Source organism: Sturnira hondurensis, unplaced genomic scaffold (assembly GCF_014824575.4).
Source record: "Sturnira hondurensis isolate 20B ecotype Veracruz unplaced genomic scaffold, ASM1482457v3 Scaffold0016617, whole genome shotgun sequence".
Taxonomy (NCBI): Eukaryota; Metazoa; Chordata; class Mammalia; order Chiroptera; family Phyllostomidae; genus Sturnira; species Sturnira hondurensis.
The window spans coordinates 4,575,314-4,601,855 of NW_028089248.1; the positions used below are offsets into that span (position 1 = coordinate 4,575,314).

The following is a 26,542-nucleotide window of genomic DNA, read 5'->3' on the forward strand; positions in this document are numbered from 1 at the left end:
CCCGATGAGAAGTTTGAAGATCGACTCTCATAGCAACCGTCAGGTATACACAGCGCTGCTGTGACCTCCAGCCCCGCACTGTGCACCGCATCCCCGGGGCTGACTCATCCCATCACGGGAAGCTGGTACTTTTGACCCCCTTCTCCCACCCCCCCCAGGGCACTTTCCATGTGCCCGAATGGTTCTGTGGGCGTTATCCTCTTCTGCTGTCCCATCAGCACCACGAACCAGGTTGCATCACCGTTCCCATTTTCCTGGGGATGTGAGCGAGGCCCAGAGGGACCGAGTAGCGTGGCTGTGGCTCCACAGCCAGTCGATGACAGGTCCCGGTCCCCATGGTCCCTGGTTCACCCTGGGCGGGCCCGCCGGCCTTTCCCGCCGGTGAGTGTCTGGGATGTGCCCGTAGGTGGTGCTGCAGCGAACATCTTATAAGGGCTTCCCCAGCCTGTGGAAATATCTCATTGTGAAAGATAAGGTGAAGCTGCCCTCGGAAGGGGCCGTCCGGAGTTACACTCCCTCACACACTGAGTGTTTTTATAAAGGCTCAGCCTGGGCACATACAGGTGGCTGGAAGGAGATGAGGTTCAAGTTCGAGTGAAATCACTTCTGAAGGGATTCAGATGGGCCAGTCTGAAAGATAGTAATGCGTGGGTTCCTTAAATTTGTCCTGAGTTGGAATGTTGGCTTTTGTATAACACCAGGCTCAGTGGTACCAGTCGGGGTACCGGCAAGAGGAAGAGTTAAGCCAAAAAAAGGAAAAGAGGAGGAGAAAAAACCCCTCGGGTCCTACCTAAAATACTCAGTTATTATTAATACCAGTCGTGGCAGGAGTAGAACGGAACAGGGTGGCGTGGAAGACCAGACACCGCTCTCTGGAATCCGGGTATGAGCATTTGTAGCAACAGTGTCTCCAAACAGAACTTGCCTCGAGAGCCCAGTCCATGAGCAAAGACACTGTATCTCATTGTTGCGAGTCTCACTGTCAAGCAGGGGTGATTATTCTAGCTTTCCAGGGAGTGAAGCTGAGGCTCAGCGTGGTCGCGTCGCCTGTCCAGGGTCACGCAGCTGGTGAGAGCCGCGAACCTGCCTCTCAGGCCCTCCTGCCACTAGGAGGCCTGGCGAAGCCGCCTGCGGGGGGCACATGGAGCCCCATCTGGGTGACCGGAGAGCTTGGGCTCGATGTCTTACAGGCCATCAGCTTCTTCACCACCGACATCAACTCCCTGTTTGAAGGCTTATACTACGGCCCCATGGTAATCATCTCCTTCACAATGATAGTCGCCTGCACCATCGCCTCCTGCCTCTTGCTCGGCCCCACTGCGCTCATCACTGCGTTTTTGTTTCTCCTGATTCTACCCCTGTTGGTAAGGTTGGACGCACCCCAGAACCCCCCGCATGACTGGGGGCACTTCTGAGTGGAAATGTTGGCCCTTCGGCTTCCACTCCTATCTCAAATGGTTCTCTGGCCCCAACGGTCAGCCCAGGGGCATAGAGGTGCCTCTGGCCTACGTGGCCCGCTGGGTAGCTTTCTCTGGCGGGACGTCCGTTTCGTGCTTTCCTCCGTAGGCAGCTTCCTACACTTTGGCCCCTCTCTTCCAGCCAGAGTGTGCTGATGTAAGAACACAGACAGCTTTTGACAGCTGGCTGAGCACCGGATTATAGGGGTGCAGGACCCACCCGCTGCCTGAACTTCAGGGGAAATCGAGGGGCCAATGTTTGGACTCCCCGAGACCAAGTGTCTTCAGGGGAGGCTCGTGGGAAAGGTGGCCATTACTGGTAGAAGGTTAGGATTTCCCAAAGCAGAGGTGTCAGACTTCAGTTTAGTTAGCCACAGCCTGGCTCAGCACCCAGGAGAGCAAGACACCCACCCCCACGGGGTGTGCGAGGTGGATGCCCCAGGGCGTGACGGCACCGGGGTGGGTGGGAGGGCTCCAGGGCAGCCTCCAGTGGGGACCTGGACTCATTCTGCACGGATCTGAACAGTGGCGGGGGGCACACCCAGTGGTCCGTTGCAGCTGCAGTTTTCCTTGGAGAGTCCTCGCCTGCCCTTCTCAATGGATGTTCTCGCTGCATCCCGGCCACAGGGGCTCCTAACCCTCGCGGTGGTGAAGGCTCAGAGGCAGGTCTCCAAGATCCGTGACCAGCGCATCCGTGTGACCAGCGAAGTCCTCTCCAGCATCAAACTGATTAAAATGTACACCTGGGAGAAACCGTTTGCAAAAATCATTAAAGGTACAGAAAATTGGGCTTTCCGCTCGGAGCCCACGGACCGCACAGGGGTGGGGGTGGGGGCTGCCGAGCCTCCCCCGTCAGGGGGGTTTCCATGTCTTTGCAGAAGGCTCCAGTGCTTCCCCTTGTTCTCCCCCAGATCTCAGGAGGAAAGAGATGATTATGCTGGAGAAAACCAGGTTCATCCACAGCCTGAGCACCACCATCCTGTTCGTGGGCCCCTTCGTGGCCATGGTGGTGACGTTTCTTATCCACTTAGGCTTGCAGCTGAAACTCACCCCCTCGGTGGTAAGTGTGTGGCGCCGTTTCCCTCTTCCTCTTGTGCTCGACGGGGTTTTCTCATGTGCCTCTCCCCAGCTCACGCCCCTCGAAGAGAGGCACTGCAGATGGAGAGTACGAATCCATTTAAAGTTTCCAGGCGTGAGGGTGGTCAGGCTCTCTTCCATCCCAACCGCAGGGAGAAACTAGCACCCCTTGGAGAGCAGCCCTGGGAGGGAGGGGCGGGTCGTCCCAGGGTGCAGGGGAGGCAGGATGCATAGTTGTAACCCCAATGACCCCGATACCCGTCTTGAGGTTGGAAACCCGAAATCGATGAGTTTCTCTGATGCCCACAGAGAGCCCTGAAAATACCCTTTCAATGGAAAGATCTGGTTTCTTCCGTGTTTCTCTTTGTGGCCTGACTCTGGCCTGGGGACAGAGCCTCTGCCTTTTCTGGGTTAGGGATCCCAGGTGTTCGAGGAGAACAGGACAGGGCGCTGACCTGGGAGAGGTTGGCACCAGCTCGGGCAGCCAGAAGCCTGCACCCAAAGCAAGAGGGGTGTCACCTGGGAGCCCGAGGCCAAGGGCTCGCTGCCCCAGGACAGCAAGTCCCCTCTGCTGGGCGCAGGCTTGCCCCAGGGAAGCGCTGGCATGGAGTCCGAGGGTGGAAGCACCTGGAGTTCTGAGCTCCTGAAAGCCGGAGGTGGTTTGCAATAGTCAGGGAGGCTCCCCGGGGAAGAGGGAGGTGTGGGTCAGGCCTGACGTGTAGGGAGATTTTGAATGACAGAAAATAACAGAACGTCGAAGGCAAAGAGGAAGAAATTGGCTCTTAACAGCAATGATAGTGCATGTTGTGTGGACAGCCGACAAAGCTGCCTCGCCTGTGTTCCTTAGTGTTGCCCAGACTCCCTTACGGTCCCAGATTTGTGGTTCTTGGCAATGTGTCCACTGGGGCTCCCCACTGGCTGAGCGACTAGACGGAGCCGGCCTTCGGATGGGGAGGATTCAGACAGCTGCTCTTTTTCACCAACTGTTTGTCTCCCCAAGACAGACAGCCGAGTGAAGGACCCGCTGTGGGAAGCTGCGGGTCGGAATGGGGGTCTGTGGGGATACAGGGGGCAGGGCAGGGCCAAGACCCTCACTACCACCCCCGCCCCACCCCCGTCCAGGCCTTCGCTGTGATGGCCATCTGGAGTACCGTGCTGCTATCCGTGTTCTTCGTGCTCTTCTCAGTGAAGGGCATTAGCAATTGCATGTCTGCCATGGAGAGGTTCCAGGTGAGGGCTTGGGACCAGCGGTGTGGCCCACTGCACTGGGTGGGGTTCGCCTTTGTCTTCAACCCACTGCTCCCCAGATGTGGGGTCAGTGGTTCCAGGCCATGCTTGGGGGGCGCGGAGCACCTGACATGCACCTGCAGGGGGCTGAGCGGCTGGGGCGGGACCCCAGAGATGGGTACGGGTCCCGGTTCTTGGGCTCCGTGCGGCTCCTGGGAAAGAACAAACGAGGTGGGATGTGTTCACGTATGAAAGAGGGACCCTGCGGTCTGAGGACTGGGAAGCCTTGAAGCTTCCCCAGCAGAAATGAGCCTCTTCTCCGTCAATGGTAGTTTTTCACATTTCTCCTGGTTATGAGTTCATAAACCGGTCCTGGGGCCCGTCCAGCCAAAGGGGTCCTCATTCCTGCTGGAGTGGGACCACAATGCCTCCTCTTTTCCTTTCTTCTGTCTGCACAGAGGTTTTTCCTGAAGGAGAGCCCCAATTTATACATCCAGGCCCTGGAAGACCCCAGCAAAGCACTGGTTTTGGAGGAGGCCACCTTGTCCTGGAGAAAGAGCTGCCCCACAGTTGTCAACAAAGACTTCGAGCTGGAGAGGAACAGACACACTTCCCCCAAGGGGACAGCCAGGACCCAGCCACCTCTGGGTGCCCTTGGGCCAGAGGACAAAGGGGACAACCTAGCCCCAGAGCTTCGAAAGATAAACCTGGTGGGGTCGAAGGTAACCTCCTCCTGGCCTTGTGGGCAGGCCGGCTGCCCGGCTTTCAGGGCCTGAGGCCAGAAGCCTGGCCTCGCACACCACCATTTCCTTGGCTAAAAACTGCCTTCTTCAAATCTTCCTTTAAAATACTACGTTTTCATGGAAGGCACATACTGGCAGTCTTTCACACTTTAGTGTGAACGAGTTGGTCATCAGAAATTGTTCTGTAATGGAAAACCCCAGAAGGGTAGGCTGCATGCATGCTGGTCTTTGGAGGGACTGAGGACACGGGGAGGGGGTGGGGAAGGAGATCACAGCAGCAATAAGTTCCTGGTGCCAAGCGCCACCCTACCTGTGAATGCACCTTCTCTGGCTTCCTCTCTGAGGAACACTGGCAAGAGCTGGCTTCCTGGCTCTGTCCTCGCTTGCTTCTGCACTGCCCTTCTCTGTGGTCTCTTCCTGTCTCATGACGGGTAATATAGATATATAATAATGATGCAGGTGAGCTTGTAGACACTGATCTACATCTCAGGGTAGAGGCACCTCAGATAGATACTCGTGTTTAGTAGGAGTCAAGGTTACCCTCTCACAGTCCCCCGCGGTCGGTGCACGGCTTTAAACTCCCTCTCTGAGCCGCTCTCTGCAGCTGGGAAGTCACCTCTGAGCTGCAGACTCGAGCGGCGATTCATGGACTATCTCCCCTGTGAGGATTACCACGCATTTTCCACCCAACAAGACCCCCTCACCCCGTCTTCTCCTCTCGGGAGCGGGTGCAGAGGACCTGGAAGTCAGAGTCGAGTCCTTCTGTCCCCTCCCACCAACCTGACCCGTCTGGGAGAGCGGTCAGCTCCCCTTCCACATCTCAGAGCCTCCATTCCCACCAGCGCCCTCCACCGCCCCAGCCCCGGCCGGGCCCCCGCCACGCCCACTCCCGGCTCCTCCAGGAGCGTCTAGCCGACCTCTCTGCTCCCGCCTTGCCCTTTTCCAATTCAGGACACACAGAGGGGTCTCTTTAAGGCATACACCAGTCTGGTTCCCTCTCCTGCTTCAACGCCTCAGTGACAGGAAACACGGGAGGGATCCTGGGTTGCTGAGCACCCTGCCGACATCCCACTGCCTTCTTTTCCCACTGACTCTCCCCACGCCACCTACACTGGCCCTGCTCTCTGGCAGCCAGCCTCGTGCCTGTCTCAGGACCTTTGCACCTGCTGTTCCCATAGCATTTCCAGGTCTTCCTGTGTCTGGCTCCTTCTTGTCCGTGGGTCTCAGCAGCAACGGCACCTGCTATGAGAAGCCCCCTCCTTGGCCCCACAGTCGCTTTAACCCCCAACTGTCTGAAACAGTCGCCACTCTCATCTGGCTTCTGCCACTTCCCACCACCTGCTGTGGCTTGTTTGTTTGCTTGTTTATGTCATGGTTTTCCTCTCCCCACTAGCACATGAGCTCAATGAGAGCTTCTTCTTCTTTACTTGGTACCTAGAAGACACTCAAATGACTGTCTGGTGGAGGAGTGAATGAATAAGTGAGGGGACGAAGGCACGAATTCAGCGAAGCTGGCTTTGCTGCCCCATTTTACAGATGGAGAAACTAAGGGCGGAGGGGCACAGTGGCTCTCCCAGAGTCATAGAGTAGAATGCAGGCAGGACTGAACTGTGGGTTCCCCGGGATCGGACCACCCTGGGATCGGACCACCTATCCATGAGTTCCTCCGTGCCACTCCCCTGGGACCACCTTGCTTTGCGGTGGCCCCACCCCACCTCAGTAGACTGGCCACACATCTCCTCCGGAGGTTTGCTTGTCTGAGGGGCTTTGGGGGTGTGTGGTTATTTTGTTTTCTGTTTGTCGCTGTGTTCAAACAACAGCCCCACCCGGGTGAGTGGGAGGGCTATGCTGTCCCAACGCCTGTCTGTCCTCCTCGGCTTTACAGGGGACCATAGTAGGGGTCTGCGGCAACTCAGGGAGCGGCAAGAGCAGCCTGTTGTCGGCCGTCATGGGGGAGGTGAGTGACCCCCGACCATGCATGTCCACTCTCAGGCAGACCAGGGCCACCCAAGTTCAAGTTCCCCCAGTGAGCGGCTCCATCACTTCCTTCCTCAGAGGGGTCTGAGCCAACCAAACCAGTCTCGATAAACTGCGAACCGTGGTGTGGGCCCCGAGGGGGAGGGGAGTCAGAGGGGTACCCTGCCCAAGGTCACAGAGTAGGGAAGGCATGGGGCCAGGGCTGAGAGCCAGGGGAGGGGCACCCTGAGGTGGTTGGAGCTGTGCCTCTCATCACAGCCGCGTTCCCTGGCCGCTTCTGTTCAAGGCCACCTTCCTTTGTGGCCAGAGGTTTGTTTCCTCTTCCAAGGAACCAGCTGCTTTCATGCCAAGAAAGGTAAACAGAGAGATGTCACTTTAAAGACTTGTTCTTCCAGATCGGGAGCAGGGAGCCCAGGACAAGAGAGAGAAAGCAACATGGGGTGTTGGGCTGGGGTGACGAGGTGTGGGCTGTGGGCTCTACCTCGTTAACGTGCATCTTTAAGTGGAGCACGCAGAAAAGCAGGCAGAGTCCCCCCCTGCCGCCCCCTCAGGAAAGAGCCGCACACCCAGTGCCCAGACGCGACAGTCAGTGGCATTTGCCCCATCTGTGCAGAAACGAATTTTGTGGAACTATTTTTGCCGACAGAGGCGATGGCGCTGTCCCTCTAGCCACTTCCTCCTGAAGTCCAAACCACGAGGGCCATTTCCCATCTCACCTCCATGACATCGTCACATTAGCAACAGCTTTGGGGTGTCCAGGGCCAGGCCCCAGAGGGGCTGTAGACAGAGGGGCTGGGATGTAAGAGCGGAGAGAGCCTGGGGTGTTCAGCCTCCGCAGGGTCTGGCCTGGCTCAGCTCCGTGTCCTGAGGGCCGGGCCTGGCGGAACCCCATTTACGCAGGCGGGCCCCGGGGTCCACAGGGCCTGCCGGTGCTGAGGCTGGGCTCCCTGTCCTGTAGATGCAGCTGCTGGAGGGCTCGGTGGGGGTGCACGGGAGCCTGGCCTACGTGCCCCAACAGGCCTGGATCCTCTCAGGCAGCATCAGGGACAACATCCTCATGGGGCGGAAGTTCGAGGAAGCCTGGTGAGCCCCTGGGGAGGGACTCGGGGGGAACTGGAGGCTAAGACAAGCACCCATTGGCAGGCCTGGCCCTGGCTCCTCCTGACCTCGCAAGGCAGGTTCTCATCACATCCATTTTCTAGGGGAGCCACCGAGGCCCCCCAAAGTTAACTAACTGGCATAAAGGCAGCCAGGCGGTGGGGTTTGGAATGGCCAGCATTGAACCCGGTCGCTTTCAGAAATTTTATGTTTACCTACATTATTATCGGGACCGAAATAACCCTCACCATCCAAAGGGTTCATTTAAAGCTTTGTACCGATTCGTTCCTAACCTCTAGGTCTCAAGGTTAGTCCCTCGGGGGATGAGGTTGTGAATGTGGAAAGATAGCTTTTGGATCCACGGCCTGGGGGGCCTCTCCTCTCTGGGTGCTGGGTGGACCTGCTGGGTCCAGTCCTGTGGAAATTGCAGTGAAGTCTCTTTAGAGGTGGGTCCCAATGTTACCTCCGGCTGTGGGGCACAGGCCTCCATGGATTCTTGGCTCAGTTTTGCAATCTGCCCCTACCCCCACGGGAACAGTCCTGAGGACCTAGACTCGTGGGTGTTTGCACTGGCCAGCTTCGGCCGGACGTCCGGCCACCTCCTTAACACCAGGCCCACCCCCCCCCACTGCCCAGTGCAGTGTCACAACATTACAGAATTGTGTCCCACCAGCCCTGCCGCCCCACTCAGCTCCCCTGCTCCTCATTGCTCACCGGCCCTGGGCAGCCCCGCCGCCTACCATCTCTCCCACTTCTCTCGGCCCGCGCCTCCGTTTCTCTCTCCGCAGCCAGTCGGGGGCTGTGGTCTCTGGCTGGGACTGTCCTCCTGCCCCGGCCCCCGGCGCCCGGTCTCCTCTGACCGTTGCTCTGCCCACAGATGGACACGACACGGGCCCGTTTGGAAACACCTCTGCAAAATCACAGCAGGCTCGGCAACGCTGGGTGTTTAATGAGCAGATGGTTTCACCCTCCCACACACCGAGACCCATGGGCAAGAGTGTCCGCACTGCGCGCGGACCACAGTAAAGACCAGAAAGAGCCCAAGTGTCCCCGCCGGGGCACTGGTTGAAAACCTTCCTGGCGCGTCCGTGTGGCAGCATTAGGGTGACACGAGCTTGTGGATCCTGCGCACAAAGAAAGGGAGAGGCCGTGTCTCGATAAATACCCGAGAAAGCGCAAGGGTGGTGGTTTCTAAGAGAAGCCCCCGCAGGTCAAAGACACTAGAGAAACTCGCCCCCTCTGTATCTTCTTTTCATCCTGTTCAAATATTCTTCTAATACAGAAGTATCTGTATTAGATTCACAGCGAAGGAAGGCGGGAGGGGATGAAAAGAGCCTTCGTGGTTAGCCTGTGCGCAAAGGGCCAAACCCAACCCTCCCGCGCAGGAGAAAGACAGGTCCCTCGCCCTGTCCCCTCTGCTCCCTGACTTGGCAGGTACCTGAAGGTGATCCACGTCTGCTCCCTGAACCATGACCTGGACATCCTGCCCTTTGGAGACATGACAGAGGTGAGTGGGAGGTGAGCATCCCCCAGTTCTGGGGCAATGTTCTGGGGTCCCCCAGCTGCCTCCCTGGGTAAAGGAGGCGGGGACCCCAGCTTCTTCCCAGAGCAGCCCAAGCTGCTACTGCAGAGCCTCCCCGTCAAGGAGGGAAAAGTGAGAAGCTAAGAAACCACCCGCCTGCCCCTCGCTGGCCACCACGCCCCTCGCTGGGGGGACATCAGCCACGGCGTCCCAGAGGGGAGATTTGGGTTCTGACTTGTGTTTTCCGGAGAATTCACCACCTCTCCCACCTGCAGCCGCCTTTGCTCCACCGAACGCCCTGGTGAGACAGAAGCAGCGTGGTCGTCTCGGTTTTACTACCTGACCACGGCACAGCCTGTGGACCCCTCGCCCTGTGCAGAGCCCTGTTCTGGCGCCTTGAGGGCACTGCTTCTGGGGGGTCTCAGACGCCCCCCCTTCTCCCTCTGAGAGCCGCCACCCTGCCGTGGGGATGATATTGTTAGTCTTGGTCATGTATCTTTTGCTTTCTGTTCCATTTCCCACCTGGGAGTAAAACCATGCGTCTCTGCCCTTTTCTGCCTGACTTCCCTCACCCAGCCTGACACTCTCCAGGTCCGCCCGTGGTGTTGTGAGTGGCGGGACCTCACCCTTTCCTGTGGCTGAGTGGTGTTTCATTGTACACACCAGCCACACCCTCTGGGCATGGTTGTCCACGGGAGGACACTGGCCACTACGCCAACTTTGAAACTATTTTTTTAAATGCCAGGGATGTCAAATCATGAGGTGGCTAGGAGCATGTTCAGTGGGGGTTCAGCCTGCCCCGTCTGCCCATTGGGCTGGTGTGAGCATGCCTGGTGTGCTCCCCCACACTAGATGTGGTGCCTTGGCCCCTGTCCACAGATCGGGGAGCGGGGCCTCAACCTCTCCGGGGGGCAGAGGCAGAGGGTCAGCCTGGCCTGCGCAGTCTATTCCGACCATGACATCTACCTGCTGGACGACCCCCTGTCGGCCGTGGACGCCCACGTGGGTCAGCACATCTTCGAGCAGTGCATTAAGAAGATGCTCCGGGGAAAGACGGTCGTCCTGGTGACCCACCAGCTGCAGGTGACCGCCCTTCCCGGTTGTGATTTAATAACCACCTCAGAGCAGCTACCCCTTCAGTTTGGACTGGACTGCAAAATGCAGAGGGTGTTGTAAAGAACTTGGACTTGCTTTGCGTTCCATGTGAAAGAGACAGGCTGGTGAAAACCCAAACCCAATGTCTGGGTGGGCCAGCGCTTGTGAAGAAAAAACGCCCCCAGAGGAGAGTTCCCCGGGTCTCCTGTTCTTGGGTCAAGGGCGACGCTGAGCCCGGGCTGCCTCTCACAGGTCTTTTCTGCTGGGTATTTTCGTACTTGGTTTTGGCTTCAACGCATTATTGCTATTCCTCCCTCTTCATCTTGCATTTTGGTCTTGCGATTTTCTCCGGCATAGATTTCTCCAGCACAGAAGATGTAAGACATATAAAAAAGCTTTACAAAGCGATTTAACAAAAACCCACCCATCTGGTTCCTGGGGGACCTCATCAGACACCGGCCCTCACAGGTGGCGTCCCGGCCCCTCCCACCTCCCCCGTTTCTCGGCCCGCGGCTCCCGGGTGTGTCTTCGTCCCTTCACCACATAGGTGTGGACCCACAAAGCCTCGTCGCCTTTCCCACATTTTAAAATCGTCATCCAGTTGCTCTTTTCCTCCCCGTGTCCTGGGTTAATTCGCCTTTTCACTCAGCCCCACATTTCTGAGGCCTTCCCTGTTGACGCGGGGAACCTGAATTCTCCCTGGGGAGTGTTCCAGTACCCGAACATGCCACCGGAATGTATTTCTCTAAGGTGGACATTTCAAGTTTGCCCTCCATTTTTCACTTTTACCAAAAAAAAAAAAAAAATTCTTCCATGTGCGCCAGTCCCCATGTGCTTCTGTGCGTTCCTGATAGTTTTTTTTTTTAGGACAGAGTTTTGATGGTTTAACTGCTAGTTTGTAGTTCTCCAGAAACCTTTCGTGTGACTCTATGTGGTCGAATTGTTTTCCAGTTGTACCGGTCCACAACCCGCCCCCCACGCCCTATAGGAGTGTCCCCCTAACCTCCAGTCACCACTGCTACCCAGGGTTGTCCAGCGTGACATCATGATGTTTTATCGTGAGGCGAATCTACCGTTTCCTTCTGAATAGCAAAGTTGGACATCTCTGTACACTCCCCAGAAACCTTATTCCTTCCGACGCTTCAGTTTTTACAGTTCTGTGACCAGGTCATTTTGCTGGAAGATGGCGCAATCTCTGAGAAAGGGATTCACAGTGAGTTAATCCAGAAGCAAGGGCAATACGCCCACCTCATCGGGAAGATGCACAGGGAAGGCAAGCAGGTGACTTGCACCCCCCTCCTCCCCCCCGCCGTCCCCGTGGGCAGGCACACCCTGTACTCACGGCCCTGCCCTCTCCCAGGATCTCTTTCAGGACGTAGCAAAGGTGGCCAAAGAGCATCGGGTGCAAGGTCAAGCCCAGGCCACCTGCCAGGAAGATCCTCAGAGTGACAATGCTGGTAAGGAGGCTGGGGACAGGCCGGAGCGTCCCCGTGTCTGCCTGGGCCCCCCAGAGGCCCTGGCATTTCCTCCCAGTCCCAGGCCGGGCCACGTCCCCCATGGTCGGGGGCCCCAGACACCACGCACACCGCAAGCTTCGGGGCCCCACTGGTCGAGGGCCATGGGGGTGCTGGCAGGAGGCCGGAGGGTCCAGGAGGAGAGTGCCATGGGGGGTGCAGCGGGGGGTGTGCAGAGGCCGAGGCAGGGTGGGGGTCGCTTTGGTTTGAAGTGGCCTGCGTGGAAAATGTGGCACCTGGACTCCCACTCGTTCCACCTTTGTGGACAGCAAACGTTGAAAACAAAAGGACTGAAATCAGAAAGGCCCTAGACCTGGTCCCAGCTGCCCGGAAGCTCAAGGCCTTGTTCTTTTCTGTGCCCAGGTGGCGGGACAGGCAGTCCTCGAATTTAAAGTGAGACAAGTTCCGGGTTGGCGTCGAAGACCTGCCGCTCACAGAGCTGTGCGGCCTTGGCCGAGCGGCCTCATCTCTCTGACCCCCTCCCTGGCAAATGTGGGGGGGGGGGTCCCAGGGCTAAGGCTGCAGCGTGGAGGTCAGATGAAGTCAGGTGTAGGGAAGCCAAGCACCGTGCCCGGCACCTCGCAGGCCCCTGTCACTCCACGAGTCCCCAGCTGTGGAGGACAGACACTGATGTGGGCAGAAAAGTAACTGGAAGGCAAGGGCAGAGAGCACAGAGTGGAAAGTGAAGGTGGAGCGCCAGGCCTCCCCAACGCTGAGGGGACTCAGGGGCTGGTGCAGGTGCAGGGCCCATCTGAACAAACCTACCCTGGCCCTGGCTGGTGTGGCTCAGTGGACTGAATGCTGACCTGCTAACCAAAGGGTCGCCGGTTCAATTCCCAGTCAGGGCACATGCTTGGGTTCCGAGCCAGGTCCCCAGTAGGGGGCGCTCAAGAGGCAACCACACACTGATGTTTCTCCCCTTTCTTTCTCCCTCCCTTCCCTTCTCTCTAAAAATAAATAAATAAAATCTTTAAAAGAAAGAAAAGACAAACCTACCCTGAATATTTTCCTTCCTGGTATAATTTCCCTCAAGATTAACATTCCAGGAAGAGCCCCTTCTTGCCCAGGAAATACCAGGGCATTGTTGTAGGAAAAGAAGGGGCATCTACTAGAGATAAGGGATGTTCTCCACAGGCTGCCTCCCGTCAGCAACTCCTGCTGGCATCTCCGGGCCCCAGCCTCCGGGCCCTCCTCTGGGCCAAGAACCTGCCCAGGCCGCTGTTGCAGAGGCTTTGGGGGGCTGTCCAAGAAGAAGTGTCTGGCTGCAGGGCACCTTCCCCCCAGTTTTCAGATGAGGATGCAGAGAGGTTCAGTGATCTGCCTGAGGTTGCCCAGTCTTGTGGTGACAATCCTGGAACCCAGTTTTCTGGTCCAAGGTCATTGCTTTCTCCACTCTCCCCACCTGCCTCTCTCAGTTCGTCTAGCTGTCGGGGGCTCCAGGCCCTCCAGGATTTACTGAAGAGTTGGGGGTGGACACCGATTTTCCAGACTCTGGAGTCCAGAGTCTTCCGTGGAAAGTCAGCCAGTTCGGGTGGCGCACAGCAGCTGGGAGGCGAGGGGGCTGGGGAAGGAGGGAGGGGACAGGAGCAGGAGGCTTTGCAGGGGGCCCGAATGTGGCGGGAGGGAGCCTGCGAGCACACCGGTTCCTTCTGCCCTCCCCCACCCCCAGGGCTGGAGAATCAGCTCACCATGAAGGAGAAGATAGAAGAAGGGTCCCTGACATGGGGTGTGTATCACGACTACATCCAGGCAGCTGGAGGTACGGTCTGTCAGCTGCCTCCTGCCCAGCCCGGGGCTCTCTGGGACCAGCCCTGCCCCCGAGGCTGGGTCAGGTCCGAAGATGTGAGGTCGCATGCGGTCCAGAGGCACAGAGGAGGGGTGCCACGCAGGGCAGTTTTCGGGCAGTCCTGGCCACCCTCAGTTCTGGCAGCTCCACCCCCACAGTCAATGCTGGGAGGCGCTGCCGTGCGTCCTTGTGTGACGATGCACCCAGGCTTTGTTTTGTGCGGGTGGGGTCAGACACACAGACACAGAAGTGACAGTCACAAAGGAAGAGGTGTGTGCTCACAGGTCCCTAGAAACAGCCGCCACGCCAGGCCACGTGGGACTTTTCAGGGAGGCCCCTCCGTCGGTCAGGAGGCAGGGGGCTGAGAAGGGAGAGCGTAGCCCAGGGCCCTTACTGGGGTTTTCCTGGAAACAGTGGGCAAAGGCAGTGTAGACACACTGAGTAAGCTTAGGATTGGATGGGTGACTTGAATGGTTTAGGGAGCCTCTGGGCTCTCGGGGTGTCCCCTCGTTGTCCGGTGGCTGGCTCTGGGATGGTGCAGGGCAGGGGGAGCACTGGCATGGTGGGCGAGAGCGTGATGAATGAGACCGTGGGGTGTGTGGGCTGTGGATGGGCCCACGGGTGTCATTTGCCTGCTCTAGGCACCGGCTGACCCCTGGGAAGGGCGGCCTGTCTGGGACTGAGGCCCCGATTCCAAAGCACCCAGGTACGAGATATGAGAAAGCGTAGTTTAATACGGTCCTCTGCCTTCTGGTGTTTTCCGAGCTGCACCACTGCAAAATCAATTGAGCTGAATTCTTAGGAGCACAGAGAGATGGTACAGGATGGAACCCCTCAGCACCGTTGCATGCTGGAACAGGGGTGCAGCTTTTATTGCGACGGCATTAAGTTGCATTTCTGAAGGCGGGTGGCTGTGAGGTTCAGAGCCCCCTCGTCCTGGGACAGTGGGGGCTATGCAATCCATGTGCGCGCCACGGCACACTGTTAGCACCCCCCAACCCGGGGCATGGTTCTGCTTTCTTCGAGTGAGACTCTGAGAGCAATTCTGACTCTGTGACAACTTTTTACACTTCCCCGACTTTGGAACTCTGCGAGAGGTGGATCCGCGGTCGGGGACCCAGTGAATGGGGAGAAGTGGGAGGATCCCTAACCCAGAAAAGGCGCACACGTGTGGGGTCACCCCTGGTGCGTCACACACAAGAGCTCGCACCATAGAAGCAGGGGCTGGGGGTGTTATTTTGAAAACTGAGCCCCAGACCCTGCACAAGAGGGAGCTGACTTCTCCCGGATGCTGCTTGTGGGCCCGACACGGGGCTGGGGGCCTGACCCAGGTCATTCCGTGTCCTCGTCACAGCGGCCCTGGAGGCTGCAGTGACTACCGTCGCCATTTCACAGCTGAGGAAGTGGTGTGTCACTGACCTTTGGTGCCTTCCCCGGGATCACAACGAGCAGAGTCAGGATTTGAACCCAGGGCTTTCTGACCTCAGAGCCCAGCCGCGTTTGGTCCTTCTCGGTGTCCAAGGTGGATGGGAGCGGGTCAGGGAGATCCAAGCGCCTGGGGCGGACGAGCAGCTTTGTCTGTAGTTGCTGTGCACTGTCCTGGGGCACCCGTGTCACCGCCCCCTCCCTCTGCAGGGTACATGGTCTGTGGCATGGTTTTCCTTCTCATGGCGACATTCCTCTTGCTCATGGCCTTCAACGTATGGTGGCTGAGCTACTGGATGGAGCAGGGCTCAGGGGTGAGTGTGCAGTGGGAATGCGTGGCTTCTCTGAGGACCAACCAGAGCACAGGTCGGGGACCCCACACACTGCCCAGGGTGCCAGTGCTGAGATGATGCAGGGAACCCCAGGGAGGGCCTCTGGGCGGGGGCGTCTGGGGCTGCTCCGTCCCGGCTCTAACCGTGTTCACCGAATGAGCCGTCCCCAGTGCAGACTTTGGGGGACAAAACCAAGAGGTTCCTGTCTGCAGGCAGCTCTCCATCCCACCGCAGTGACTTTTCCCCTGGGGGGCAGTTTTACCTCCTGGCTCTGCGTTATTTCAGATGCGCCCCCGCCCTGGGTGGGTGCTCGCGGCTGGGAGGCTGGGTGGAAGAGAAACTTAGTGAAGCAGGGAAAGCGGGTTTTCTCTGGTCACCCCTGGCAGCAGGCGGAAGGGCTGAGCTCCACTCCCATTCTAGAAGAAGGAAGGAAGGAGCGAGTGGGCGGGGCTCTGTGGAGTCGGGGAAGTGAGACCTCTGGGGGAAGTGAGACCTCTGGGAGAGGGCTCGGTCAATGCCAGCTGGCTGGAGCCTACCCTCCCCGAGACCCTTTTTAGTGGGTGGAGAAAGGCAGCTCAGGGGAGCGTGCAAGGCGCTGGCTGGAACCACCAGGAAATTCTCGGGGCAGCCCCTCAGCTTTCTCAGACACGCGTTTTAGTTGGAGGGGCTGGGGTCCTGCTATGGACACTCCTTAACCCACTGGAATCCATGCTCCAGTCTGCCTGTGGTGCAGAGGCAGTTAATGACGTCACCAGCCCCTCCCCGCCGTGGAGAGGATGCGCTGGGGCTGAAGGGTCCAGCTTTTTACTGATGGCTTGGTCTCCTGGTGACCAGCTCCACCCTGAGGCCAGGCAGGGCCCCAGCCGCCTGCCGGCCCGTCAGCTACGAAGCCTCTCTTACTGCTTGGGAGACTCCAAGGGGCCCAGATGCCCCCGTGTGGGAACCAGAGTCAGAGGCCAAGTTCTGGAACAAAAGAAACGCGTAGCTCCGCCTCACGTGGGAAATGACAAGGGTTGCAGGACCTCCATGTTGGGGGCCCAGGACAGAGAGCAAACACGCACGTTGTCACGCCATGTCCCTGTTCTCTCCCGAAGACCAACAGCAGCCAAGGGGCCAACGGGACCGCCCAAGAAGAACCGGGCGACATCCTGGACAACCCCCACCTGCCCTTCTACCAGCTGGTGTACGGCCTCAGCGCCCTGGTCCTGGTCTGCGTGGGGTGCTGCTCCTCGCTGGTGTTCACCAAGGTCACGCGGAAGGCGTCCACAGCTCTGCACAACAAGCTCTTACACCGGGTGGGGGCCTGGCCTTAGCCTTTGCTTTCTTCCTTTGTGTTTTTCCACAACTGGATTTCACTTTCTGAGCAGTTTTGGGTTTCAGAAAAACTGAGTGGAAGGGACAGAGAGCTCTCGCCTACCCCTCAGCAGGCCCCGCCCTTTGGCTAACCCCTGCAGCCCTGTGGGGCGTCCGTCACAGCGGAGGAGCCCGTGTGGGTCTATGACATTGTGTTATTAACGGAGACGCACGTTGGGCGTTCAGGTTCGCTCTCGGCGCTGTGTGTTCTAGGGTTTTGAGGAAGGTGTGCCAACGTAGATTTGCCGTTTAGTATCGTGCAGTCTATTTTCTCCGCCCTAAGCACCCCCGCCGCCCCCAGGCCCTCCTGCTCCTTCCTCCCCCGCCCCCCACCCCTGGCAGCCACCCAGCTGCGGACTGTCTCCCTAGTTTTACCTTTCCCAGAGTGTCTCATGGGTGCAAGGGGGCGCGGAGGCCCGAGGCGGATGCAGACAGGTCAGAGCGGGTGGGCTGAAGCGCCCCCTGCTGGGGGCGGGGCTCCAGGTCCCAGTGAGGCCTGCAGCTCCGCTCAGGCCCCGTCCTCTGGTCCCCGCAGGTTTCCCGCAGCCCCATGAGCTTCTTTGACACGACGCCCACAGGCCGGCTCCTGAACTGCTTTGTGGGGGACTTGGACCAGCTGGACCGGTTTTTGCCCATGGTGGCGGAAGAGTTCCTGCTGCTGCTCCTGATGGTGGTCCTCAACCTGGTGGTGGCCAGCATGCTGTTGCCCTTCATCCTGCTGACCAGCCCTGTGCTGATGCTGTTGTTCCTCATTGGTCGCCTGTGAGGGGCTTTCTCTTGCTTATGAGTGGGCTTTGTGACTTGGGGTTCGAGGTGGGGACCCACCCAGACCTGGGTGGGCCCAGAGGCGGGCGGCCCAGGCCACTCTCTGTCCCTCTCGACGCAGGAAGTTCAGGAGGACCATCAACATGTTCAAGAGGCTGGAGAACTACAGTCGTTCCCCGTTATTCTCCCACATCCTCGCCTCGCTGCAGGGCCTGAGCTCCATCCACGTCTATGGGAAAACCGAAGACTTCATCAGCAAGTGAGCCCTCCCGCCACTGGGGGTGGGGGCGGCGGGCCGCAGGGTGCAGGAGAGCCCCAGGAACAGCGCCATCTGCGGGGGGGTCAGGGAAAAGCTGGTTTTACTCCGTGAATTCCTCGGAGCTTCCAGAGCCTCCTCCGTTCAGACAATACCGAGAGGAACGAAACGTACAGGGATACAGACAAGGTCTGTGACCTTGACCCCCGAGGGGGGGGGGGCGCCTCTATTCGTAGGGTCACAGGGACAAGTCTCACTGGGGCAGCACTGCTTTTCTGGTTTTTCCTTTCACGTCCAAGCAGGTGTCTAAATTTCTTAGCAGAGGAAGGAACAAGATCTACCTAAGGAACAGAGTTTTCTTTACTACTCACATGTGCCGGTTTGCTGTCTAAAATGTGGGTTGAGACAGACAAACAAAAACCCAGTGGGAGCTGCTGAGGGCCCGTTGTGCCCTCTGAGCTCCGCTACTTGCAAAGGTGGATCCCATGCGGTCTGCCCCGACTGACAGGAAGCTCACACTCAGGAGGAAGACGGGAGGCACCAACGAGTGTATGTTTTTGTGATAACCCAGGGCTGACTGTGAAAGGTAGCAGAGGGGATGGGTTCAGGGGGAAAATGAGGCGGCCTGCTGGGGATATCAGGGAAGGCTCTCAGGAGGAGGCGGTGTCTGAGCTGGCTCTGCAGCCCGCTGAGCTGTGGGCATGGGAGATGGCGTGAGCCCAGTCACCTGGAATATTGGATGGATCGTGGTGAGAGCCCTCTCGGGCGGTGCAGACAATAGGGCCGAGGGACCCTTGGGGCAATGCAGTCAGCAGTCAGCCCTGAGAGCCTGCGCAGTACTCAGCACCCACTGGGAACACTCGGTGGACCAGGCACACACAGCCCCACTCGGAGGGGGACAGGGCAGAGTCAGGCCTCCCCCCACTCACAGATCCCAGCACCCACTATTCCTTCTCCTCGGCCCATCGAGGGTTACTTACCTGTCCTTGAACCTGTCACCGAGGCTGGGATGAGCATGGGTAGACAGGCCTACATTGCCCAGAGCCCTACTCCTGGGTCTGAGGTCAGGTCTGCTCTGCAGCCTGAGAAAGGGGTGGGGAGGGAGCAACCCCCCAGAGAAAGGTCAGGTTGTGTGGGTGGAGGCAGGGATGCGGGGGCGGGGGGGGGCAGGGCAGCTAGTGTCCGCCCTGGGGAAACCTCGGGAAACCTCCGGGCAGACAAGCACGGGCATGTGGCTTTTAGGTGGTCCTTTCTTTCTCAGGTTTAACAGGCTGGCCGATATGCAGAATAACTACCTGCTGATGTTTCTATCTGCCACTCGATGGTTGACGTTGAGGATGGAGCTCATGGCCAACCTGGTGTCCTTGACTGTGGCCTTGTTCGTGACTTTCAACATTTCCTCTGCTTCCTATTCTTATAGAGCCTTGGCTCTCAGCTTCACCCTGCAGGTGAGGGAGGGGGCTCAGTCCGTGGCCTGCGGGCATGGGATTGTGATCACACCTTGGGCCACTTGTGATCTTGTGGGCCATGACCTTGGCCTCCTGCATCTGTTGCTGTTTCCACATCACCTCTGAACTGGGAAGTCTGTATTTAAAGATATTACATGGAATCCTAGAATACTGGCATCAAAGGGGAAGCCAGCTCTCTATTGTGCATAAACTGAGACCCAGGGCAGGAAAGGAGTCATTGGAACAGACAAGAACATTAGAAGCAAAGCCAGTGTGAGAATGCCTACCCCCTCGGTTGCCTGGCCGGTTCTTTTCCTGTCACCATTCATGCTCTGCAAACCTGTCTGAGTCACCTGGGGAGGTGACATGTGGAGGGGTCTCAGTGCTCTCAGGCTAGCTCGGTGTGGAGTCACACGGAGTCAAGTCCTGGCCGGCGGGGTCTGGGGTCTGATTTTAAAGCCAGGTTGCCTTGGAGGGGGTCTGATGTGGTGGTCTGCCTACCTCCCAGGGCTCTGGGGGCAGGAGGGGACTGGGTGGTCGAGGTTCACATCCACAGATTCCTTCGGAAGGGCTGTCTGTCCTTGAAGGGCTGTGAGGCCAGAGGCCGGCTCAGCAGCCACCTCCACAAGCCCAGGCTGCCGGGTCCCCGTCCTCCCAACCCCCATCGCCCACTGCCCAGAGGGTTCATGAACCGTCCCGGCCCCGGCTGTGTGGCTTCCTCTGGAACTGCTTCAGAGCGGAGAGCTCCATTGCTGGCGTCTCCTTTTGGGCGAGCGAAGGGCTCATGTTGCTCCCGGGCCAGGCAGTGTAGCAAGCGCACGTCTGCACAGGCACCCTCCGCCGCCCGTGCCTGTGCGCGCGGGCCCTTCCCTGGCACACGGGCCACTCGGACGGCCGTGCCGCGCTCACCACGGTGTTCTCATCACGCGCTAAGGGACACCTCCAAGTGGTTAAGGGGGTGTGGTTTCAGACAGGCGGCAGCCCCTGAGCTTTGCCCCCACTCACCGTGTGACTCCGGGGAGGTCTATTGTCCTCGTGCCTGGGACTCTCACCTGTGACGTGGAGGTCATGCCTCTCAGCCTTGTGAGGAGTGTGCATAAGCGTGAGGGTCAGAGTGTGTGGAACGCCCGGAAGACCTGCACCTTCCCCAGTTTGCAGAGAGGGAACAGGCTGTGAGAGCTCATGTTCCCACAGCTGGTGACAGGTTGCCGGTCTCTCTCCTGGTCTCCGGCACAGACACACACACCCGGGAGCCCAGTTGCTCCCAAGCCTTCCAGGATGCAGGGCGGAGGGGCCACATGGTGTCCTAGGGCACTTAAGAGTCATTAAGGCCAGAGACTGCCCCTGGCTGTGGGGAGGACCCGGTTCAGGGGGAAGGGTGTCCTGAGCCGGCGCAGGGGAGCGTGAGCAGAGGCCCACCTGTCCCACAGGGCGCTGGTCCCAGAAACTCCTGGCTTCGCCCTGCAGGAACCAGGGAGGGACTCTGCCCGCAGGCCTGGCCTGGCCACATGGCAGTCCCGGGCGTGTCCTTTCTCCTTGAGGTCAGCTGCCCTGCCCCATCTGTGTCCTACCTGAACACAGCAGGAGAAAGAAGGGATCAGCTATTGGTTAGACAGGCAGCGTGTCTGATCTGCTGATTGGAGGAAACTCAGTCCCCCAGCCCGCCCTTGACCTCCTTTCCCAACCTGGTGCCATGACAGGCTCCCCCTTCTCTCACATACAGAGGACTCTACCACCCTGTCCTGGACCCTGGACTTCTGGGGCCTGGGTACATCCTGCTATTTGATGACCTTCAGCACTTTGCCCCTATTTGCGACACCTGGCCTCCCCCACTTTTCACCTGCTAACTCCCACTTCTCCTTCAAAGTGCGCCTCTAGTGCCAACTCCCCTTGACCCCTGCCTGGGTGACTGTCCCTTGGGCCTTGATGGCTCTCCATGTTGACCGCGTCACGGAGAGCGCCATTCTCTGTCAGCCTGTCTTCTCTCCCCATCAGACGGGATGCTCCGGGCAGGCGGGCCCATGTCGGTGGCACTTGGGGACACGGAGCCATGCCTCAGGGTTTGGTGACCGACCATGCCAGGAAGGGGTCACCCAGCGCTCTGCACTGCCTGTCTGCCCAGGTCTGGATTGTGGAGGCGGGGCCCCTCCCGTGTCTGCCTCTGGCCCCCGGAGACACTGTGAGGGTCCTGTCCTCTTTCCGGGCCTCTGTTTCCTCATCTGCGGGGCCGCCAGTCCTCGGGAGCCCCCAGGACTCCCTGGCCTGCCTGGGCTCCCCAGAAGGCAGAGCCTGACACCAAGGCCGTGGGTGCGGGCAGAAGGGCCGATTGTCCGGGCCATGCTTCTGGAAGACAGGCCTTGGGTGGCAGGGAAGGAGGAACTGTGTCACGAGGTGTGTCGCCGAGAACCCTGGTCCGGGTCACCAGCACAGGACTGACTGGGATCTCCTGAGATGCTCCCTGCGCTGTGCGTGGGGGCTGAGAGAACGGGGGCCTCGTCCCCGTCTCCTGTCCCCACTCGGCGAGGGTCGCCCCCTGGGGCTGCACTCTGTCCTTTCTGGGCCTCTGGGCACTGAGGTGCCCCTGGGATGCTCCCCCGGACTGCCCACCACGGCCGCGCCTCCACTCGGGAGCGCCGCGCCACTCTCGGGGGCCTGGCCGTGACCAGGCCTTGGGAGCATCCAGAGCCTGGGCACATCGCCCCGCGGCCATGCAGTCCGACGCGCCTCCTTCCTTCCAGCTGGCAGGCAGCTTCCAGTCCATGGGCCGCATGGCCTGGGAGACGGAGGCGCACTTCACGGCGGCGGAGAGGATGCTGCGGTACAGGAAGGTGGGCACACGTCTGGGTCCCGCGCGGGCCCGGGGCTCGGCTTCTGTGGTCTCCGCAGTCCCCGGGGCCCTGAGACTTTGCCAGGAGGCCGCCGGGGCTCGGGGCGCTCGCTCCCCGTCTTCCCGGAGCAGCTTCCCCTCTGAGGCCCTTCCATGCTCACTGGCTCACACCGACCAATCCCTCTGTGCGCCAGCGTCCCTGGGAGAAGAGGGAATGATCTCTCCTTTCTAGAAACGAGAGGTCTGCCCACGTCTAACAACGAGAGCAGTCTTTGCTGCTGCTCTGTTCACAGCAGAGTAGTGAAGCGCACAGATGTCGAACCACCCGAATCGGCTGTGCAGCGGGGGCACCTGGTGCCGCCCCTCTGCTCCCCATCTCTGAAACGGGAGATATCCCAGTCGCTCCGTCATTGGCTTGGCACACGGGTTAAATAATGTGGCTTCTGAAGCACCGAGCGGAGCCTGGCCCGTAGGGAAGCCTCAGTCAGCAAAACCAGAAAACCCTTGTATAAGGTCGACTGAGTTCATATCATTCTCCAGAAGAGGAAGCCGAGGCTCGGCTGTGCTGAGCATCTGGCCGATGACCGCAAGGCCAGGGGCCGGCAGAGCCCTCCAACGCCAGGCCCCTGCTGGGTCCTGTGAGCGGAAGTGGTGGGCCGCACAGTTGGGACCCCGTGCCCCCGTGGGCTGCAGCGACCCTGTGCTTGGGGGGTGGGGGGGGGCAAGCTATGCTGTGCCCCAGCTTCCTCTCCATGGTCCTTTCCTACCCACTGGGCTTGTGGCCTTGGAGCCGGCGGCCCTGAGCCAGAGTCCTCGCCTGTCCAGTCCCCAGCTGTGGGACCTCAAGCTCACCATGGGCTCAGTCTGAGCCTCTGTTTCCTCGCCCGTCTGTGAGATGTGCAGGGCCGGGGGGAGTGGGGCGGGGGGTGCGGACCCACCTGGCAAGGCCAGAAGGAGGGAGGCCAGGTCTGCCTCGGGCTCTGAGCTGCCCACCTCGTCCTGCAGGGGGCGTGCTTCCATGCTGCCCTGGTCACCATCACCCTGGGTCCTGTTTCTTTCGGATCTCAGATAGTAAATTAGAAAAGTTCTCTCTGCCGGTAACAAGGGGGCTGGCTGTGTGGTTTCTCCCTCTTTGGGGAGAAAGCTGTGTGCCTTTCAGGGGAGTGGGGGCAGGGAAGTTCCTCTTGGGGTGTTTCTGTGATCACCCCGCCACACACCCCACGGCTGGAGCTGGTGGGTAGGCGGTGGGTGGGCGAAGGTAGGTGGTAACGGTTGATTTCTTTTTTCTTTCTTCAAAAACCAGATGTGTGTCCCCGAGGCTCCTTTACACGTGGAAAGCGCGAGCTGTCCCCACGGGTGGCCGCGGCATGGGGAAATCACCTTCCAGGACTACAAGATGAAGTACCGGGTCAACACGCCCATCGTCCTCAAAGGCATCAACCTGAGGATTCGCAGCCAGGAAGTGGTGGGCATCGTGGGCAGGACAGGCTCCAGTGAGCTGAGCGTCCGCACGCCCCGTCCTCAGCTTTGGTCTTGGGGTGTTGGACCCATCTGGGGGCATGGGGTTGCTCAGTGGCCCCGCAGACGTCTGTGTGCTGACCCTCGCTGGGTGCTGGGCCCTGTCCTGGACACTGGCAAATAAAGCCCCCAGCCCCTGCTGTCGCGGGATCGCAGTGTAGGAGAGGGGTGTTGAATGAGTGGTTGGACAGGGAGACAAGCAAAATACTGACAGGTGTAGTGTGTGGAGGAAATGGGAGGGGTGGGGTCCAACCGAGTGATGAGTTGGCTGGCCGTCCTGAAGCCACAGTGGCCTGGGCCGTGAGGCCAGCATTGCAGCTAAAACAGGAAGACCGGGGTGCAGGGGAGGAGAGCTTCAGGCAGGGGGCAAGCAGGCCAACGAGTGAAATCTGGGTCCTCTTTTCCTTCCTCCCACCCCCGCCCTCCCTTCCTGGACCTTTATGGGTCTCCTTCTCCCCTCTCCTTTCTGGCTTCTCTCCTTCCCTCCCAGCATGTTTGGGAGATCTGGCCCAAGGTCACTCCCTCCTGATCTTCACTTGTTCAAAGACATTGCTCAGCCTTGGTTCTTGCCCTACCTTTGTGCACTTTGGAGCTGCCACCTCCAGGAAGCCCCCCAGGGTTGAGCACGGCCTTCACAGGGCTGCTCCTCCTCAGGCCCCCTGCAGGGCCCACATCGCTGCTAGGTGAAGGGCTTCAGGCTGGACTCTGTGGTGCGCTTGCGGGCGATGGGCCTGGGAGGACTGAGTCTGAACTGAAGTTCTCAGTTGACCCTGGGCCAGAGAACTGTGTTCCCTCCGGAGGCATTAACTGAACATCAGTGAGCTTGGCGATAGGAACGCCAAGGTCAGCAAGAACAAGCATTGACTCTGTCTTTTCGAGCAGAGGCTGGCCACCCAAGCGTNAGACATCACTCAGCCTTGGTTCTTGCCCTACCTTTGTGCACTTTGGAGCTGCCACCTCCAGGAAGCCCCCCAGGGTTGAGCACGGCCTTCACAGGGCTACTCCTCCTCAGGCCCCCTGCAGGGCCCACATCGCTGCTGGGTGAAGGGCTTCAGGCTGGACTCTGTGGTGCGCTTGTGGGCGATGGGCCTGGGAGGACTGAGTCTGAACTGAAGTTCTCAGTTGACCCTGGGCCAGAGAACTGTGTTCCCTCCGGAGGCATTAACTGAACATCAGTGAGCTTGGCGATAGGAACGCCAAGGTCAGCAAGAACAAGCATTGACTCTGTCTTTTCGAGCAGAGGCTGGCCACCCAAGCGTGTCGGGGCCTGGCGAGTGGCATGGATGAGTGGAGCGGGGCTGGGGGCAGGGCAGGCCGCAGGCTGAGCTGGAGAACACAGGTCTCTCTCCAGGAAGCAGCTCCAGTGGCTGGTCGCCCCGGGGGACCTGGGGCTAGAAGCGTGCAATCTGAATTTTATGTATAGGGCCTTTGGCTGTTGAAAATGTTGGCAGAGAAATTTTTAAATAACAGTAACACTGTGTGTGTGAAACGAATCACAGCCGTGGCTGGATGTGAGACACGGGCCCCGCAGTGCCCCCACCCCACCCCGCCCTGCCTCCAGATCTCGGCTCTAAGGAAGCTACTGGTTGGACGCCTCCTGCAGGGGAGACGCCCACCCTCTCAGTGCCTGTGCTGACCAAGAGTGTGTGCCGGCGGGGAGCGGGTCCCGGGTGCAAGTTGGCGTCCCCGTGCAGACTCAGGACACAGGCGCCCTGTCTCTCACCTGACAGGGAAGTCCTCCCTGGGGGTGGCGCTCTTCCGGCTGGTGGAGCCTGCCGCGGGCCGGATCCTCATCGACGGCGTGGACATCAGCAGCATTAGCCTGGAGGCCCTGCGGTCCAAGCTGTCCGTCATCCCTCAAGATCCTGTCCTGTTCTCAGGGACTGTCAGGTGAGGGCTGGGACCAGGTGTCAGGGCTCGGCTGCCAAGCAAGGCCCCCAGCACTGAGCTGTCCTTGAAGATCAAAGGCGACTCTGGTAAACACAAGGCCTCCTGGGGACCAGAGCAAGGCGCAGTTTTCACATCTGATTTCAGTTCACTGTTTGACATGTGCACCGTGGTGACCAGACATTTCCCTGTCTGGGGCCATTTAGTCACTTCTCTCTACCCGCTGGGGACAGTTGAGGCTGGATGTTAGCAAGGGGTCCTTCCCAGGGCGTACATTCTAGGCAGCGGGGAGTGAGAAGTGGCCCCAGCGGCTTCTCCGTGAGCACACGGAAGAGGCACTCACAGGCTGTAGCCCCCTGAAGGCAGCTCGGGGGTCCTACTCTGGCTGAAGTGGGACCCCACTTCAGTCACTGAGAGCCCCTGCTTGACCAGCGTGAGTGTTGGCTGTGTGGGACCACCAAGACTTGATGACCCGACCCATTATAAGGCTGGGAGCCGATTGCTGGGTCAGAGGTATGAACAACGTATCACACACAGGCTGTGTATCTATCTATACATGAGCTATATAAGCTACAGCGCAGCTGGGCCTTGGAAACACTGTGCTTCGTGGAATAAGCCAGGCAGAGAGGACAAATATTATGCGTTTCCACTTAAACCAGGTAACTGGAACAGGCAAACTCACAGAGACATAAAGTAGAAGCGACGCTCGGAGGGGCTGGGCCGGGGAGGGAGACGGTTGGACGGAAGAAATTGTGTTGTGGCTGATAAGTTTTAGCGGATGGTTACACGACATTGTGAATACATCGATGCCCCTGGTTGAATAGTTAGAAACGGTTAAAGTGATGAGCGTGTCATGCATCTTTCTCTCACAAGCGCCCGCCCTGCAAATGGCTTAAGCTAAAAAGTCCTCTTTTGTCTCATGACCTGGGGAAGGCCTGGGCCGATTCCAGGGCCAGGGTCCCCTCCCCAGCCCTGCTCTGGCTCCATTCTCAGATCCCAGTGAGGGCCCTGGGGGGGGGCTCCACGTGCCCCTCCTGGAGCAGAATGGTCACAGCCTCTCCTGCTTAGTTGGAGAAAGACTTTCTTCCCAGTGAATGTCTTCAAAGTCCTGAGACGCACTTGGCGTGGTGACCTGCCACCCCCAACTGACCGCTGTGGCAAGGGGCTCACCGCGCATGCTCTGCTTGTACCCGAGTCACTTGCTCCATCCACATCCACCCCTGGGGTTGCTAAGA

General features: G+C 59.1%; 1 protein-coding gene across 1 annotated transcript in view; it reads left to right on the plus strand.

Annotated features, from left to right (window-relative positions):
• ABCC11 (ATP binding cassette subfamily C member 11) overlaps positions 1 to 26,542 on the plus strand; it is a 52,078-nt gene that overhangs the window by 14,382 nt on the left and 11,154 nt on the right. The window contains exons 7-26 of the mRNA XM_037066306.1: positions 1,191 to 1,364; positions 2,085 to 2,232; positions 2,369 to 2,517; positions 3,657 to 3,764; positions 4,220 to 4,483; positions 6,390 to 6,461; positions 7,440 to 7,564; positions 9,014 to 9,086; positions 9,981 to 10,184; positions 11,343 to 11,477; positions 11,557 to 11,653; positions 13,380 to 13,469; positions 15,132 to 15,235; positions 16,348 to 16,548; positions 17,142 to 17,368; positions 17,493 to 17,630; positions 18,889 to 19,075; positions 21,814 to 21,903; positions 23,206 to 23,395; positions 25,151 to 25,310. Coding sequence (XP_036922201.1) covers positions 1,191 to 1,364; positions 2,085 to 2,232; positions 2,369 to 2,517; positions 3,657 to 3,764; positions 4,220 to 4,483; positions 6,390 to 6,461; positions 7,440 to 7,564; positions 9,014 to 9,086; positions 9,981 to 10,184; positions 11,343 to 11,477; positions 11,557 to 11,653; positions 13,380 to 13,469; positions 15,132 to 15,235; positions 16,348 to 16,548; positions 17,142 to 17,368; positions 17,493 to 17,630; positions 18,889 to 19,075; positions 21,814 to 21,903; positions 23,206 to 23,395; positions 25,151 to 25,310 — 2,936 coding nt within the window. The remainder of the gene's footprint in view (positions 1 to 1,190; positions 1,365 to 2,084; positions 2,233 to 2,368; positions 2,518 to 3,656; positions 3,765 to 4,219; positions 4,484 to 6,389; positions 6,462 to 7,439; positions 7,565 to 9,013; positions 9,087 to 9,980; positions 10,185 to 11,342; positions 11,478 to 11,556; positions 11,654 to 13,379; positions 13,470 to 15,131; positions 15,236 to 16,347; positions 16,549 to 17,141; positions 17,369 to 17,492; positions 17,631 to 18,888; positions 19,076 to 21,813; positions 21,904 to 23,205; positions 23,396 to 25,150; positions 25,311 to 26,542) is intronic.